At 38.5% G+C, this 18,700-nt stretch overlaps 3 protein-coding genes across 3 annotated transcripts in view; 1 reads left to right on the top strand and 2 right to left on the bottom strand.

Moving 5' to 3' along the window:
• Positions 1–18,700, top strand: part of LOC148103510 (cell adhesion molecule CEACAM2-like) — a 272,876-nt gene that overhangs the window by 4,136 nt on the left and 250,040 nt on the right. The window lies entirely within an intron of this gene.
• LOC148103519 (uncharacterized) lies at positions 9,667–11,576 on the bottom strand. The gene is made up of 3 exons (XM_087838825.1): positions 11,504–11,576; positions 10,324–10,680; positions 9,667–9,938 (listed from the first exon to the last, which is right to left on the bottom strand). Exons 1-3 carry the CDS (start codon positions 11,574–11,576, stop codon positions 9,724–9,726), a joined length of 645 nt encoding a protein of 214 aa, XP_087694951.1. The 3' UTR covers positions 9,667–9,723.
• On the bottom strand, positions 15,069–18,472 carry LOC118455980 (uncharacterized). The gene is made up of 3 exons (XM_087838826.1): positions 18,362–18,472; positions 17,003–17,359; positions 15,069–16,862 (listed from the first exon to the last, which is right to left on the bottom strand). The coding sequence occupies exons 1-3, from the start codon at positions 18,432–18,434 to the stop codon at positions 16,678–16,680; spliced, it is 615 nt and encodes a 204-aa protein (XP_087694952.1). The 5' UTR covers positions 18,435–18,472; the 3' UTR covers positions 15,069–16,677.

Genomic DNA, 18,700 nt, shown 5'->3' with positions numbered 1-18,700 from the left:
ATCCAACGTTTAAAATAAAAAATGTCTTGTTTTTCACAGTTTTGTTTTTCCACTTTGAAAAGAAAATCTAATAAATAATTTTTAAGGGTTATTCCACTTCTAAGTGAAATTTTATCTATTGCCATATTGCCACAGTTAGAAAGTGAGAAACAAGCCTTTTGTAAACAGCACACTAATTCTCCTGATCCGGAAGCAATCCATTTGCTTTAGCAGAGCATAAACAATGGAAGTGAATAGCAGGTGCTAGCATGTTGTGTGCAAAAGTGATTAAAATGACTCAGTAATGAAAACAAATATTTCTTGGGAGCTCAGTAATCATGTTCACGGCAAATGAAAAGTGCAAAAGTAACACGGAAGATTTGCAAAAGCTGATTTAGACTTGAGACTACATTGCAGTTACGACAAACACCGCTGTAAACATCCACTGCATGGTGCATGGATATAACGCAACAGTTGAAAAAGCCTCCAACTTCCATAAACAAACACACACAGCCACTACTATACAAGCATAGTAAGCTGCAGTAACAATGGATGGGTCTTTGATTTGTTGAAGAAATATTGCACAAATAGCGTGATGGTTTATAGACACTGGTCGGCAGTGGCTTCAACTGCTGTGTTATAACCATGTGGAGGCTTACAGCAGTGCTTTGTCGTAATGTAGTCCCAAGTCTAAATCGGCTCCTGAAAATCCTTCATGTCAATTCATACTTTTCATTTGCAGTCAGCATGATTGTTGAGCTCCCCAGGAATACTTGGTATCATTATTGAGTGATTTTAATCACTTTTGCACACAAAATGCTAGTACCTGCCATTCACTTCCATTGTTTATGCTCTGCTAAAGCTGCTGCCAGATCAGAAAAATGACTGCGCTGGCTACAAAATTTTTTATCCTGTGTGTTTATGTTGCACCTTATCACGGAAACAGGTTTCTATTCAGCAAATTATGTTCAATGACAATGGCAATAAACATTCAAAATACTCTTTTTCAGTGGAAAATGTGCCCACATTACAGAACTGGCAACAGAAACTGAGTATTTCAGAGGTTCTCACTGTTGAGTGAGTTGAGTGTTTCCTTGATATGTGTGATTTTAGGCTACCCCATGACTTAAATGAACAAAAACCATCTAGGTAAGGACATGGCAGAGGCTGTACACTGGGGATATGGCGTAACCTATAATGTTTCATCAGCTCTTCCTTAGTGGAGGTTGCAAATTTACAGATTTTGCAAGGCCAATCCATACTTCATGATTCTGAATTACTCAATTCAAGCTTACTTGTTAAAGCTTACTTCAGAAGGTCCCTTGGTATTCGATACCAGGAGAAGATGATGGTTTGAGCCTTTGTCCTGGCAAGAAACACAGCAAAGTAACTGAATATTTCGGTGAGATTCCCACTTTCTTTAGAAGGCTGACCACGTCTTAACTGGAACCCCTAGATCTGCAACGCCAGGACAGTGTATAACACCAGAAAGTCGTGCCTGCACAAAAATACAAAAGATGGTATTTTCAACTTCACCTGTGAGTCTTCAATACAGTGAATAAGTTTCACCTGTCAGAGCTGTGTGAGCTAGAACCAAACATTCAAAACTACATAGACCTGAATACACTGGGTGCTGGAAAGCCTAACGTGGCTTTCCATAGATCAAATATACATAGAGGTGACATGGACTGGGCCAGTCTGTTGGAGCGTGTATCCCCACCGACCGCGATCTTGGAGGGGTCTCCACTCGCCCCCAGTGCATGTATTTCTACTGAGGAATGTGTTAACTCAAAAAAAATAAATAAATATATATATATATATATATATTTATTTATGTATTTATTTATTTTTATCAACAAAAGCAAACATAAGGTGTGGCATGACAGGACAGAATCATTTCTGACAGTAAATACGAAAAAAAACCCAAACTTTTTTATACACAAGCTACAATGTCAATAATCCCACTTGATCTGTTTTCATTTCATTCTCCAAAACCAAATTGGAATCAATGCTGAGTCAGCAGCTATGGTCATTTTTGTGCACCCTAGTGTTGCAAAAACTGGCATACTACTGAAACCATATGTGGGATTATTGACCTTTCTTGCCTTATCTGTTTAGAAAAATATTTAAACATTTTCCTTATTTACCATGGGTGAATACATTCCTCAGTAGAAAAAATGCACTGGCGGCGAATGGGGACCCAACCAAGATGGCGGCCCGCTATTGATTTTTTTCTTACTTTCAAACTTTATTGAGGCATATCAATGGGGTTGAACTTCACCCCGTAACGTTACGAAAATTTAGAAGCGTTTCTTAACAATTACTAACATAAAATGCTTCCCTTCAAAAAATAAATTTCACATTTCAAAAATAAAATCACAGTGAACACAACTTAGCTTGGCTAGCTACGTTAGCATAGTAGTTTGCGCCGGGGCTAACAACGTCCGCTATCTTTTAAAAATTATAAGACAATTACAGTGGTCTGCATTAGAGTAACGTCAGTGTTAAATTTTCCAAAAAGAGCCCAACAATTTATGCTATCGCGGAATTAGCTGCTGTGTGTATATTAAAACACACAAACGCGGGGGCAAGCTAAGATGTATGTTATGTATGTTACGTCGTTGTTTTAAAGTAAACTAACAAAATCCAGAGCGACTGCAAATATGTGTAATTTCGCATAAAATTACTCACCGTTCGCGAAGAACACAGCTCTTGATAAACCTTGAACACGTGCTGTTGAATATGTCCGCTTGAGTAGAAGAAGGGAACTGTGAGCTGTTTACACGTCATCAAGTTGTATTTTACATCGACAGAACTTAAAATTATATTGTTTTTTGATTAAAAGAAGATTTTAAATTCAGACAAATCACGATTATATATTGAGTAAAGAGGCATAATTTATGTGTCACCCGAACTCAATAAAATAAAATTTTTAATTAGGAAGTCTAACAGTAATTATTAACTTGATTTTTCATTTCACAACAACATATATATGTAAGTAATGACTAAAGGTCCCATTAATTACTTTTTAGAGTGTGGATGGTGGGATTGTCATTCAACTGTTTCAATACAGCATATACAGAAACGGTAGTTAAAAGTCTCATTCAGCAAACTACTGCATCATCTTCACTACGTTCAAGTAGGTAGAGATAGATAATCCTCCAGCTCAGAGCTCACCTGTGATGCAGATTTATTTTGACTATTTTTAATGCTGTCAATGTAAAATAAGATGTTTCACGCACAGAACCACAGAGCACTCATGCATTAGGTTTTCCTGCAATACTACATTTATCACAGCTGCTAAGTTCAACAGCAAACGTTTGCAAATGTTTATTTTTATTTACTTATTTCTCTTTATTTGTTTGTTTACAACAAAAACAATAAGACAAATAACATTTACAATATTAACCAGAGGCTCAAAACAGCAGAAATAATTTTTGCACAATATAAAAAAGGGAGACAGAAACAAAACGGTTAACATTAAGACAACAATATTATTGACGAGACATGTATTTTCTAAATCCACAGAAGAAGTTGTATATAAATGAAAAACTGTTGTCTGTTGCAGATTTGGAGTTGTGCTCAAAGCTCTCTGGTTGATGAAAATTTTAAACTGACGTTTCTTGTTGCTAAGTTTAAATGTATGAATAAAGAAATCCCCATAAATTGTGAGCAGATTGAAAATGAAAAATGCCGCTGTCTGAGACATTTTTAAAACACAAATCACAATTATTGACATATTTTCAGAATATTTGGATTTTGGATTTAATATCAAGCTTTCCTCAAAGATTGGGTTTTTTCCAGGGTACCATATAAGTAATTGAGTTTTAAATCTGTCCACAGAGCACAGAAAGTTGATTTTTATTATGTTGATTTAAAGTCTGTCATATCAAACCAAATTCCACTAGAGGGCGCTCTAACACAAATAGATGTGGATCTGATGCGTTTTCTAACAGTTTTCTTCTTTTTCAGCTCCAACAACAATTATGTAATCTCAGCCTCCTTCATGAGTCTCATTGTACTTGTACTAATTTAGACAGACAAGCTACAAGGTTCTTTTCATTCTACATGTAAATATGTTTAATTTGTGTAATATCTTCATATCTTCACTCTCACAGCTCTGTCTGTTGTAGTTTTTGTTGACCGCTGCACGACGAGTTTTCCCTTGTTGCCTTAGAGCCTGTGATGTTTTAAGAGTCTGAATCGGGAGCTCATCACATTACTCTGTAAACTCTCAAAGCACTTTAATATACAAGCAAGCAATTCCACCTCTCGCATTATTGAGGAAAGTTGACAAGGTGTCAGGCAAATAGGCAGGCGGCCTCTAACGACTGTGGAAGTCGCTACATTAAGAATGAAAGTGCACTTTAAGGATTAAAGATGTATTCAAATACTTACAGATTTTACATTTAGACAGGAGCTGTGCTGAACCAAAGTATTTTTTTGTGTATGGCAGTGAAGTGATCAGCCCGCTGTGCTGGAGCACATCGATCGATCTATTTGTTATCTATATGAGATATAAGATACTGTGCAGGACCTGGAGCTGCCTGCAGGTTTAGATTTTGTCATGCATTAAATGTTTTGGTTTCTGTTGACTTAGTTTCACCAGAAATGGGAGCCATGACAACCACAGAGTTGTTATAGCTATTGTGAAGCACAGACTAAAACAGAACGACAACAACACCTCCACTGCTGATTTAACTTTAAACTTTGTTGTCTGGGCTAAAAACTCTTGGCCAGTTATAGTCGAGCACTGAAGCAGTAGTATTCAAACAGTAATTCACTGATTAGAAGCTGCAGCACAAATGACTGGTGCGTCAAAATGGCAATCCTGGCACCTGTAAAAAAGGTGAAACACACCAAAAACCTCAATCATTCATGGTCAGGTGATGTGGGTGTTTCCAACCACACCGTGGAGCAGTGTTTCTAAACATTTGTGCCTCATAAGCTCAACGCAGCAAGGAAACATCTAGATAAAGTTTAGAAACAGTTTAGATGAAGGCAGACGTCATCTTGGACAGCACACCTCTATCAGCCAGGCTCAAAAGATTTCTGAGCCTGGCTGATGCTGATTAATGTTAGACAGGCCAGCACAGAGGCTTTGATCGTGACAGGAACAGGCCCTGAGCACCAGATCCAAATAGGGAGGAGTCTGGGAGTATACCACAGCCCACACTTGAAGCCTGTTTTATTCATTGTGTTACTAATTTATTGTACCTGCTAATAATAAAGGCTTACCAAAGGTACATGTAAGACTGTTCTCAAAATGTGCTTTAAAGGTTAGTTAAGGTTATTATTAGTAAGATGATCAGCGACTGTTTGATTTGTCACCATCGGTTGCTTGGAGCAAAGCTCAGGAGGGCGAGCTGCGTATCCTTATCTCTGGTTCAGCAGGATACCTGAGTGATTATGGGTTATATGAGCAAACAAAAGCAGCAAACAGCTTTTATAATCACTTTTGCAAAACTGAAACTAACCGTGGCTCAAGCAGGACTGCTCACATTCAATAGCAGATAAATTACTTACAAAGAAAAATAAATTGCAGGTCATTCTAATTAAAAATCTCCCTTTTCCCCTTTCATTACACATTTAAAATCTTCATACCTTTTTCCCACCAAAGGATTAGGGTAAGTTTCACTGTATGCATAATAAAAAAAAACACAGTTTGCTGCCATGTGCTCATATTAGTACACATAAATCTCTTTAAGGCACACAGGCACAAAAAAAGAATTATTTTCCAATACTTATGAAGAGCTCTGTGTACAAGAGCAATTACAAGAAACTGCTGATTTCATTTATACTTATGTCCATGACAAATACATTCTTTAAGTAAACATTTTATTTTGATGTTTTATACACGACTCATTTACAACATTGAAATAGGTGATGCAAAAAATGCAACAATTAAAAACACTCAAAAACTGAAAGTGTCTTATGCTGCTGTCTGAAACAAAGCATTACATGACATAGACAGAAAGATAAATTTTTGAAAAAAAAATGTACATACAGCATACACACATATCAGACCGTGTTATGTGTAATATCCATACATGAACACTTGTTTGGATTCTCCAAGTGCTTAAGAAACAGGTGCAATGATTCCTCCATTACCTCCTGCTGCAGAGGATACACTGCAGCATTCATTTTAAATTCTCATTAATGAATTAAACTCCATCACAGCTGGAAATGAAGAATCTTTGTGTTTTTATGAATCTTTTAATGATTTAATTCCACGAGCAGACTTACTGTACAGCTAAGTTCAGATAACAACGACATAAACATTAGGAGAGTTTCCCAGCAAACATGCCTGACTGGGACTCGTGCAGAGTCATTGTGGGCAAACACCCTCAGTATTCATGTGAAAATCAGGAAACAACTGGGCCCACACTGTCCACAAAACTTGGCAGAGCCCAATAAAATTTTTACGATTGTACTGGGGACGATACAATAGAGTACACCTTTTTTTATTGGCAAAGGGAGGGTCTAAATTAGAGCTGGTGTTAAAGATTTTGCCCACAATATTGCATGCTTACATATCGAAGAACGCTTTTAACAATAATGAAATAATAAATTAAAACAAATAACAATTAAAAATGTTCAGACGTCTCTGTGCACCATGGATGTTGCGCATATAGAGATGTCTGTGAAAAGTGGAGAATAAATATGTGCTAGAAACACATAAATGAGAGTCTGAGGGCCTCACAGCTCCAGCCGTTTCACTTGTACTGAACTCGTTTGTTGCATCTGAGTCGCTTTTTTTTCTACATAATTAACATAGAAGCAGCAGCAATGTTTCTCATAGTCACACGTGTTTATTTATTTCCTTGTGGGGACATCTCATTGACATAATGCTTTCCTTAGCCGCTTACCCAAACCCTACCCATCATGAAATGAATGCCTAACCCTGACACTTACCCTAAACCTAACCATAACCTAATTGTAACCCTGACAATAAAACCACATTTCGAGTCTCAAAAATGCCTTCAAACTCGTGGAGACTGGGATACTTGTTGGTCGCCACAAGTATTTTTGCTCCCTACAAAGATGTTAACACCCACACACAGATCTCGACATCATAAACTCGTTTTAACGAATTAAACTCACAAAATAAATGTTGGAAACCTGTACACGGTTAGCGTGCTCTCTGTGACCCTTTATTTTTGGTTTTCACATTTCAGTTTTGGATGCTTTGACCTTTACTTGCTCTGTTCTTGGTTAGTTAGAGTTTCATATTCTAGCTTTTGTTCCTATTTGAGTTATTTTCAGGTAAGATTAAGTTTTCTTTCATTTTCTGTAACTATAGTTATCATTTCTTGTTATTCCCCTGAGTTTCTTTTTTTTCCTGCTTTCCTTTTATCCAAGTATCATGTAAAGTCCCCATCGCTGTATGAGAAAGCCCCTGCGTAGTGGCTTCTCTTGTCCTTGTGCATTTTATATAGTCTGTATCCCAATTCAGGGTCTGCAGCCTTAAAGGCTGTATTTTAAGGCCGATTACGTCACAGCGACGCCACGAAGGCTGTCCCAATTCAAAGGCTGCTCGAAATGCGGCCCTCAAATGCGTCCTTCAAATGCGTCCTTCATTTCCCTGAATTTTAAGGATGTGGCAGTGTAGACTTCGTGGCCCAACATATCCCAGAATGCATAGCGCGGCGGTGGGTGTGGATAATTTTGCCGGAAAAAAATGGCGGATGAGGGGCGGCCGAAGAGTAAACTTTAAGTAAGTACTGAATATTATGTCACTTATTTATGTGCAAATGTTTAATAACGAAGAACATTAAAACATTACTGTTGGCCACATGTTGGCAAAGTTATGTGACATTAGTGACGTTTGTACTAACTTGGTTTTACAGCCTTTACTTTAAAATATACGCCGTTCAATAGCTGAGCTTAATCTTACAGAGAATGATCAAAGCTCATGTAGAAACAAACAAACAAATGAACAGAAGATTTTGTCCTTCATTTCTGTCAAACAAAGCTGTATGAAACGTTTCCAGCTGTTAGTATCATGGTTGCTAGGCAACCTGGGCAGCGCAACAGAGGCTAGACCGTCTCATTTCACAAGCCTCGCACTTCCGGCCTTAGCGGTCTTTAAGTACGCGGCCCTTGAGGATCGTTGAGGCTGCGTACTTTAAGGCTGCAGACCCTGAATTGGGATACAGCCATAGTTTTGCTTACCATCTTATTTTTCCTGATTTTGTTCAGGTGTGTCCCTTGGTGGTTTCCATCTCCCTGGTTACCTCACATGTGTATTTAAGGCCTCAGTTTTCCTTGATGAGTTGCTGCATAGCGCTGTTTGTCAGCTCGGGGGTTTACCCTGTGTGTGTTTCTGTTTGCTTTGCTCTCTTCTCTCTCTCTGTACACTTTTTTGTTTGTTTTTCGTCAGGTAACTAAATTTGCTGCTGTGGTTAAATATGGATTCATTTCCATTTATTCAAATCTGTTTGGGGGTCTTTAATTTGGCTATGATTGTTCTTTAAACAAAACTCTCTCTCTCTCTTTTTAAAATTCAAGTTACTTATAACTTGTACTTGTAATATAATAACGAATTATCCAGAATCCCAAACAGTTTCAGTTCGGCTTGTTTGGTTCTTGTTGCTCTGTGTTTATCTCGATACTGAATCCTGAAGCACAGAGTAAATAAAACAGAGCAAACACAGAGGAGAGTGTACACAGATGACGAGCAGACATTTGAAATTCAAATCAGTTTGAGGTACGTGGCCTGTTTTTAACTACTCCTTCACCTCCTCTGTTCTCAGGATGGTCTGTGGACTCATAGTCATTGTATTTTAAGACTTCAGTTCCTCTAACAGCAGCAGCTTTCCCTTCTTACATGGACAGTATGTTATATAAAGACCTCTGTGGCATGAATACACAAACTCATTGTTTGAAACTGAAAGACAAATGAGAAGTGACTGACATTAAAAAGCTCGAGGCATGAGATAATAGACAATAGACTAAGATAGTTATCAAAAAGCTCATCTTTGCTTTCTTTTGTTAGTCATTTTCCTTTTCTTTAAAGAAAATAAATCACAGGGTGAAGGAAAAATGTATGTATGGTATGTATTTATATGTATTATTGTATATCATTAAAATCTGACTGCTCTGACACTGGGCTGCTCATTAATGTGACGGTGGATGTTATAAATGTAGTTAAACCATGCTGTAACTACTTGCACAGCAAGCTCTTCCTCTGTACTTCACCCCATGAGTTCTTACAGTGCAGTTCATATTACATATTAACATTTACAGGCAGATTTATTCAACAATCATTACAAAGGCTAAAAAAAAGAAGCACTCATGTGTTCTCTCCCTGTTAATGCAATTTAATCCGTCCTGTTTAAAAGCTTTCAGTATCTCCAATGTCAGTTAAGCTAATCATAACGTAAATATCAAACCACACTAACTCAACAGAAGTAACATCCATAGTTCAATCATGAGCTTTGGAAACTGTTTAAAGCTTAAAAAACACATATTGATAATCTTATTCAAATTTAATCTTGGAAATTTGACTCGTAACACTGCAGGGAAAATGTAATGCTAGGGACTTTCACATCACTCAGTCAGAGATAAAGTTACCACATTATGCCTTTCTCAGCTTCCTCTAGCAGAACAGAGATAGAACCACAAATAGAGCTGAAAACTTCTAATATGCAAAACAGTATAAAAACCAAATAAATAAATTTTGATGGTTGGAAACGGCAGCAGAGGCACTGACAGTTCAGCTGTAGAAACATGTGACACATTTTAAACAGTTTGAAGTTCAGCAGGACGCTGGTATGAGTCCAGATTATGTGTTGTTTTATGTTTTCTGTAGATCAAAAAAACAACAATACCACCCAAAAGAAGGACAGCAGAAACTGCCACACCGACAGAGCTATGCCTCCCTATCTTCTCACTTCCCCGTTCCTCCTTCCCTTCATCCTCCTTCCCTCCATCCTCTGTGTCTCCTCCTTTCTGACCTGCAGGTGAGAAACAGGTGTGAGGTGTCAGCTGTCAGGTAGGTGATGAGTGAAGAACAGAACTGAATCCATGTCGCCTCTGTTAGTGCGCCCCAGGGTGGCTGTGGCTACAATGTAGCTTGCCATCACCAGCGTGTGAATGTGTGTGTGGATGACTGGATGTGTAAAGCGCTTTGGGATCCTTAGGGACTAGTAAAGCGCTATACAAATACAAGCCATTTACCATTCAAACTGCTGTCAGACATTATCTACTGCACTCTGATCACATCACTCAGACCAGCTGCTTTCTACAAAGTCTCATCAACAACATCTTTAGAAACAAACATCAACAACCAGGAAGCAGCTTCCCCTCTGATCACACACACACTCAACTCTACTCACTCACCTGGAGGAACAACATTCAGGCTGATGATGATGACGGGGTCGTCATCCTGATTCACTCTCTTCCTGCGATTTATTTTTGTCTCAACACGACATTCGTATCTTCCGCGGTCATCAAGCGTCACATCCTTCAGTATCAAAGACACGTCTCCATCCTTCATCTGTCTGTCCTGTAGCTCCACTCGGTTCTTAAACGATGGATGCTGGTTCTCTAGATCAAACCGCTCATCCCGGTACAAAAGTAAATATCCTTTCCTAAGACCATGTTTGCTCCACTCCAGAAATGTGACGAGGTTGTTGTTGTTGGCTCTGCATGACAAAGTGACATTCTGTCCAGTTTCAGCTGTGATGTTTACGAGGTCTACAGGACAAAAGAGAACACCAGTTTCTATTAAGCTGACAAATTATGTTATTCTGCAATTAGAGATCATCACATGTAATATGTGATACAGGTATGGATACAACAATCTATAAGGTCACATGGTTGGGCTCTCCCATAATTATTAGAGCTAAAAAAGAAAGAAAGAAAAAGACTCTTTGGACATTTCTTGGTGACATGAGGGTGATTCCCCAGTGACATCCATCAGATATAAAACTCTTATAAACAGGATATGGTTATAGGTTCCATGCACCCACATGCTAAAGGCTGCAAAACAGTTCTGAGGCAAAAACCAGTAACTGAAACCCACACAACTCTTCCCACATGGTTTTTCGGTATTAAGGTACTATGCTCCTATACAGGAAACCTGCTTGTTAATGATTTGGTTCGATGATTTATAAATAATCACCTGAACATAAAGACAGACAACCAGTCACACCCAGACCTAAGGGCAATTTAGAATCATCAAGTAACCTAACCCCACTTACTGCATGTCTTTGGACTGTGGGAGGAAGCCAAAACCAGTGGAGAGAAGCCATGCAAACATGGAGAGAACATGCAAACTTCACACAGAAAGACTTGCTGCCCAACATAAAATGTCAGTCTACTAATAAATCTATTAAATGATGTAATAGTATTTTGAATTAAATCTCACCAATCTTAACAAGGGGAATGAAATCAGCTGCAGATTTAAGATTATGACATACACATTAAAGGGACAAATATACATATATGCATGTATGTACAATGCCACCTGTGTTGGAGATTCCCCACATTGTCCAAAAAGTCACACACACACACTCACATGCAGCTGCTGACAGGCAGAAGTGAAGAAACAATAACGTCCAGCAGTGTGACAGCTGCCCTGCTCTCTCCATGCTTTCAAGCTGAGTAGATTAGCATTTCAACGGCTCTTTGTTGACATCAAATGGGAGGAGCTCTTATGACGTTAGTTTCCAAATAGAGATTATAGGCATCATAATTAGAGCCCATTAAAATATATATATATATATATATATATATATATATATATATATATATATATATATATATATATATATATATATACATATATATAATCCAGGCTTTGAAAACAGCCAGGTTAACCCCCATCTTTCTTAAATAAAGTATATTTCTAGCCAACAAAAGACGCACTACTGATTACAGTAGTCACATCGGGTGACACTGTTGTACTTTTAAAAATTATCTCATATGTCGTTTTAATAATCAGGTTTTTACAACATATATTAAGCGATCTGCGTGTTTTCTCTGGGAGAGTCCAAGGAAATATGGAAATCATTCAGCTTGCTCCTTTCATAATCCAAATAATTTGTGAACTAAAAACTAAAAATTTTTGATATGACCCATCAGTCTGTTTAGGATGACGGTGTTGAATGAATCTGTAGTCTATAAACAGCATTCAAACAAAGGTGTCCTTATATTTGAGGTGTGAGAAGGCTGTGTGGATGGCTGCATTAACAGCATCTTCAGTGCAGTGATTCTTTTGATATGCAAATTGCAGAGGGTTCAATGTGTCTGAAATGACAAATAGTTGAAATAACAGTAAAGATTTTGACCAGCAGAGGGGGTTCATGTGCATATGAAGCCTCGAGAAACGAACCATTTTTTGAACTAATTGGATGTAAAGCTTCCAGGAATCTCAAGGCTTCATTTGGCCATCACTACAAGAGAAACAAATATCTCCGATGCTCTCACAGCAGAAGACAGCATCCCACCATCATCAACAATGATGAGTGCTGACAACACACAACTCATGGTGGTTGCGTGGCTGGTAGAGGTAGTGTCATGGCGAGGTATGCCCGTGTGTTTTAGCTAGGGACTCAAAAGCAGACAGGGAGGGAGACGAAACTGAGCTACAAACAAAAAACGAGCCTTTATTGTGGCTGATAACATGAATACACAACTGAAACAAAGTTTCACGAGCTGAAACGAAGGCAAACAGGGGCAAGAGTTAAATGAAACACTAAACTGGGAAAACTGAAATAACTGAGAGAAAAGACAGAGAAACTATGAAACGACTATGACAACTATGATAACTGTGATCACTATGATAAGATGCAGAAAACTATGACAGCTATGACAATGACTATATACACATGGAGGCAGGTAACACAGACGATCCGACGAAGACTGAAAGAAAACACACAGACTAAGTCTACGTCCACACGTACCCAGGTATTTTTGAAAACGCAGATTTTTCTATGCGTTTGCACCTTTCGTCCACACGTAAACAGCGTTTTTGGTCACTGAAAACAGAGATTTTTAAAAACTCCGGCCAGGGTGGATATTTTTGAAAACTCAGTTTTTGCATTTACGTGTGGACGAGAAAAACAGAGAAAACGCAGAAAACGCAGCGTCAAAGGTGTGCGCCTTTTTTGACGTCACACTGTGCACCTCGTTATTGTTTCGGTGAAATGAATTTCTACAATACTGTTACTGTTAATTGTTCTCTCTGCAGTGTTTAAATGCTTACATATACACACACAGTTACTGTCCCTCCACACATACGACTCGGTTCTGCTTCTATGCCCCAGTTTTGTTTACTTTTTCCCACTGAGGCTTCTAGACTTCTGATTGGCCGACATTTCTACACGGTTAGGACTATATCGCCACCTGTTGCTTTGGCATGTTCCTAGCAGCGTTTTCCTTCATTTCTGCTTTTACGTGTGGACGGGATTATTTTTTAAAACGAAAACGGAAAATCTCCGTTTTCAAAAATACCCGTGTACGTGTGGACGTAGCCTAAGAGGTGATCAAGGGAAGTGGAAACACACGAGGAGACAGCTAACTAGAATGAACATAGTGATGACACACGGGAAGTAAAACAAAACACATGGAACATGGAAACGAGACTTTCAAAATAAACAGTGAACCTGACGAGACACAGACTTAATAACATGAACCAACAAGGGAGACTAAAACACAGGGGCTGAATACACGAGAGAGGATCCAATAAACAAATCACTAAAACAACCATCTATCAGCCAGGCCTGATAGAAATTAACAAGATAAGCTAAAATGAAAACAAATGAATAACAAAATACATTGAAACGCAAAACACTGGGTCACATAACCCAGGACCATGACAGGTGGGACCCAAATAAAGAACTCAGAAACATGAGAAGTACACTAATAGCTAATGACTGTCTGTTTGAAGCTGAATCTCCAGCGCATGTGTCTAAAAAATCAATGCATTGCTTCAGCCCTGGTTTGTTTAAACAGAGCAACGTGATCAATGAGGTCCGAAGATTCATTCAGTGCATCACTGCTTCAGTACCTGATTCAGTGGGTTATAAGGAAGTGAATAATTGGCAGGATTTATGTGGTGTTTTGGTGATTTTGTGCAAATGTTCTGCTTCTTTATAAAATAAAGACACTTTATAGGCAATTCTACTTTCAGGAAAATGAGGGAGACGAGAGGAAAATGCAGAGAATATACACAAGGAGGATATCAAGGGAGCAGACTGTGGGGAAACATGGAGATGAGACTAGGACAGACATGAACAGAGCAGAAATCTAGACCTATAAAAAACTCAGAGGCACTGGATGTAACATTTTTAGAAACTAGAACATAATTAGTATATACTTTAAAGAAGTAAATAACAAATTTTAAAGAAACCTCAAACATTGGGTTGAAGAATTTTATTTTCTGGAGACCTGCAGAGATAACAAGACTGTGACAAAGTATAATAACTGATTCTACAAAAAGAGTAATCACAACCCTGCAACACCAGGCAGAAAATGTTCTCTCAAAGCCAGAAAAGAAAACACACAGACACACATGGATTTATATGGAATATGGCTGAAGTGTCATTTGTCAGTCATTTGTTTAATAGTAATTTAACATTATATAATTCACATTAAAACTATGAAGTGTGATTTTAAATGGTTTAAAAATTCTACATGCATAGGCAAGTTTTTTTCTCCTTTTGTTATCAAGAAGCAAAGACAAAAAGAAAAAAAAAAAGAAACAGGGCAGGGTTCGGTGGTTGAATCATCCGTCCCTACTAATGCCAAAACCAAATCTACGCCCTTGGTTTATAATGTCTAAAACGATCTGTAATCGCAGATCATACGATTAAAAAGGAATCTGCTTGTTTACATTACAGAGAACCAACCAAACCTGAATGGTTCACTGCATTCTTAAAGCTGCAGAGTACAGGAAGTTCTTCATGAAGCTCTTCCTACTTTATTTTCTTATTTTCATTCAGGATGCATTTCTGAGATCATCTGCAGCTGGTAATTTTAATTATGCTCATGTACATGGAAAATATGGTTTTCTTTTTTAATTCATATAAATAATGCATTTTGATGTTTCACACAGGACACAGGATTTATGTTTAGTTTCAGATTTATATTTATTTCCACATTTTTTACACTCTAGATAGAAATGAACACGTTTTTATAAACTGACATGTTTGAGGTCTAGAACTAACATCACGTCTCTTTTTTTAATCCCTCATGGACTATTTTTTTCCCCAGTTTACCTCATTTAGATATGTATGTGGTTCTCTTCCAGAGCACCACAGGACAATCACAACAAAACATGCACGTAGAGATGGAACATATTTTTTTAAGAGCATGGATGGATTTGCGATGTTTAATTTTTTTTATTAAATTGTGCAAAGTTTTTTGTCATCTTTCAGATCAGTAATATATGATTTTAACATGTCTGATTTGAAACAAAACAAAACATAGTCTTCTGACTCTGCGTTGATTAAGTTTGTGATGGTGGATGTAGTTCTTCCAGGGTATTTCAAACAAATAAAATTCATCACAAGGTTTAAAAAAAAGAATAACTACTATTTTTTTCTCTTCCTGATGATCAACTTTACTCCTTCCTGTTTGAAAGCCTTCAGCATATCTGATGCCAGTTAAGCTAACGATAGCAGAAATATTAGAGCAGCCAAACTGAAGACAGATGGAGCTACACTGCAGTAAGACTTCTGTGAGCTTTGCAAACAGTTTCAAGTTTAAAACATATATCAGCATATTATCAAGTTCTGCTGTAAGATGCAGTACACATGTAATATTCATTTACATAATGAGCTCCTCAGCCATGCTGACTATTTGGTCTGATAGTCACTATGAATTATGCGACAGCGTGATCGCTTTTATTTCATGAGGGAGGAAGCACTGAAGCTCATTTCGTTTGCGTTTAAAGACTTCAAATAAATCATATTGCTGTAGTTTTTCTCAGCAGGAAATCTTAGTGACAAAATCTGTTTATCTATGTTGAGTTTTTACCTCATGTTACCGGGGAGTTTTCAGAGTAACAGGAACAACAGCAGATTATCTGATGCCACCTCACCCAAACAATGTTTTCACTGTAACTATAAACAGAGTGTTTAATGGGCAGGACACAGTTGCATTATTGACATGTGTACTCAGAACAAACCCTGTTACGCAGCTGTATTATTATTTGTCGTTTAAAAAAAATAATTTCAGGTGGACATTTGACTCCCACACTAGGGTTCGCTCTGGACTTGCATGTCAGTCAGTAAGAGATAAACGTGTCAGTTAGCACTTTGTGACGGTGTCTGCACAGCAGCTGTTTCCATTACTTACACCTCTCTTCAAACCATAATCCCCACTGTGAGCACAAAGACCTCCCACTATCCCTGTATCAGACGCATCTCATTTCAAAGCAAACATATGTGCTCACATGTGTCCGCAGAATTCCCCTTCAGGGTCTCCATGGCCCAAAAGGGCGAGCCCAAACAAAGGTCCCTGATGGGTGGTGTCAGGAAGAGAAGCTGGTGTAGAAATGACATTTTTAGCGACCCTTGGTGAATAAGGGAGTTGCAGTAATGTATCATGGGACATATATGGGCCCTGCAGTGGACTGTACAGTTCATTGAACATGTTTACTGAGTCGGGCTGCTTTTCTACACACAGTTGATGAGAGGATTTGAAGCATCATCAGGACACTGTAGAAGCTGTAGAATCTGAGACATTTCAAATAGTCATCACTTCAGCAGGAGGCTGGTAGTCATCTGGACCCTGAATCTGTCTTTTGTGTTTTCTATAGATCAGTACAGCAAGAACACCAAAGACAAGAACAGTGGGAACTGCCACAATGAGAATACTGTTACGACTTCTTTGTCCCTTCTTCTCTTCCTCCTCGTCACCTCCCGGCTGCCCTGTAGGTTATAAACAGGTGTCAGACATTCGCACCAGCTGCTTTCTACAAAGTCTCATCAACAACATCTTTAGAAACAAACATCAACAACCAGGAAGCAGCTTCCCCTCTGATCACACACACTCAGCTCTACTCACTCACCTGGAGGAACAACATTCAGGCTGATGATGATGACGGGGTCGTCATCCTGATTCGCTCTCTTTTTGCGGTTCACTTTTGTCTCAACACGACACTCATAACTTCCGCGGTCATCAAGTGTCACATCCTTCAGAATCAGAGACACGTCTCCATCCTTCATCTGTCTGTCCTGTAGCTCCACTCGGTTCTTAAACGATGGATGCTGGTTCTCTAGATCAAACCGCTCATCCCGGTACAAAAGTAAATATCCTTTCCTAAGATCGTGTTTGCTCCACTCCAGAAATGTGACGAGGTTGTTGTTGTTGGCTCTGCATGACAAAGTGACATTCTGTCCAGATTCAGCTGTGATGTTTACGAGGTCTAAAGGACAAAAGAGAAGACCGGTGTGTATTAAGCAGACAAACTGTGTTATTCTGCAGTAATAATAATAATAATGGATTGGATTTATATAGCGCTTTTCAAGGCACCCAAAGCACTTTACAATTCCACTATTTATTCACTCTCACTCTCACACACTGGTGGAGGCAGCTACAGTTGTAACTACAGCTGCCCTGGGGCAGACTGACAGAAGCGAGGCTGCCATATCGCGCCATCGGCCCCTCTGGCCAACACCAGTAGGCGGTAGGTGAAGTGTGCAATTAGAGATGACCACGTGTAATATGTGATACAGGCATGGATATAACAATCTATGAGGTCACAAGGTTAGGATCTCCCTAATTGTTAGAGGAAAGGAAAACCCCATTTGGGAAATCCCTTGGGGAGCGTAGTCACAGGCAACTCTTTGAATAACCTGTTCCTGCTAAAGGTCTCTGTTGAGAAAACACACAGATCCTCTTCCTGTATCCTCTTTCAGTATTGAAGCTATGTTCCTTTATAGTAAATGTGTGCGTGTGTGTGTGTGCGTGTGCGTGTGTCAGTGTTTTTGTGTTTGTTAAGGTATGTGATACATTTGCTTCAAGATTTTACATTTAAATTTTTACACTTAAAAATATAATTATTAGTCACTCTACCAATGATCTCATGTTATTCTGGAAAGTCTTAACTCAGTGAATTAAATAAGCTGCAGCTTCAAGATTAAGTGGCATACACATTAATCAGTCAATTACTGAACACAACTGAAATGACACACACACACACACACACAGATAGCAACAGTGCAGAAATGATTTACTATGTAAAAGTACAGATACTTAACCTCTGAGTACAACTATATAAATGATACATAAATGTAATGCTTTAGCCTCTTTCCTCTCTTTGCATGCAATGAGCTCTGTTGGTACAGCCACATGAAAATTCTACTTAAGTACAGTAAAAAAATATTTGAAGCTCATTTCTCGCCTCTGCACACTCAGTAACACTCACCTGCAGCAGCAGTCAGGGAGGAGTGGAGAAACAACAAAGCCCAGCAGTGCGACAGCAGCCGTGCTCGCTCCATGCTCTCAAGTTGAATAGATTTGAAGCTCAGTTCTGGCTTCAGGTCAACAGGAGGGGAGGAACTCTTCCTCACTCAACACGTTTTACAGGAAAGGGAGGTTATAACTCTGAACAAACATTAACGATGAAAAACAATCTCTTTGAAAACAGATCACTTTCTCATCTCTCAACTAAAGAACAGGTTTTATTTTTATTAGTCTTTATTTATCCAGATAAAAAATCTCATTGAGATTAAAAATCTCATTTTCAAGAGAGACCTGTGATCAA

Source organism: Neolamprologus brichardi, chromosome 3, assembly GCF_056152115.1.
Source record: "Neolamprologus brichardi isolate AB-2024 chromosome 3, ASM5615211v1, whole genome shotgun sequence".
Taxonomy (NCBI): Eukaryota; Metazoa; Chordata; class Actinopteri; order Cichliformes; family Cichlidae; genus Neolamprologus; species Neolamprologus brichardi.
This window is presented reverse-complemented; position numbering and strand designations above follow the sequence as displayed.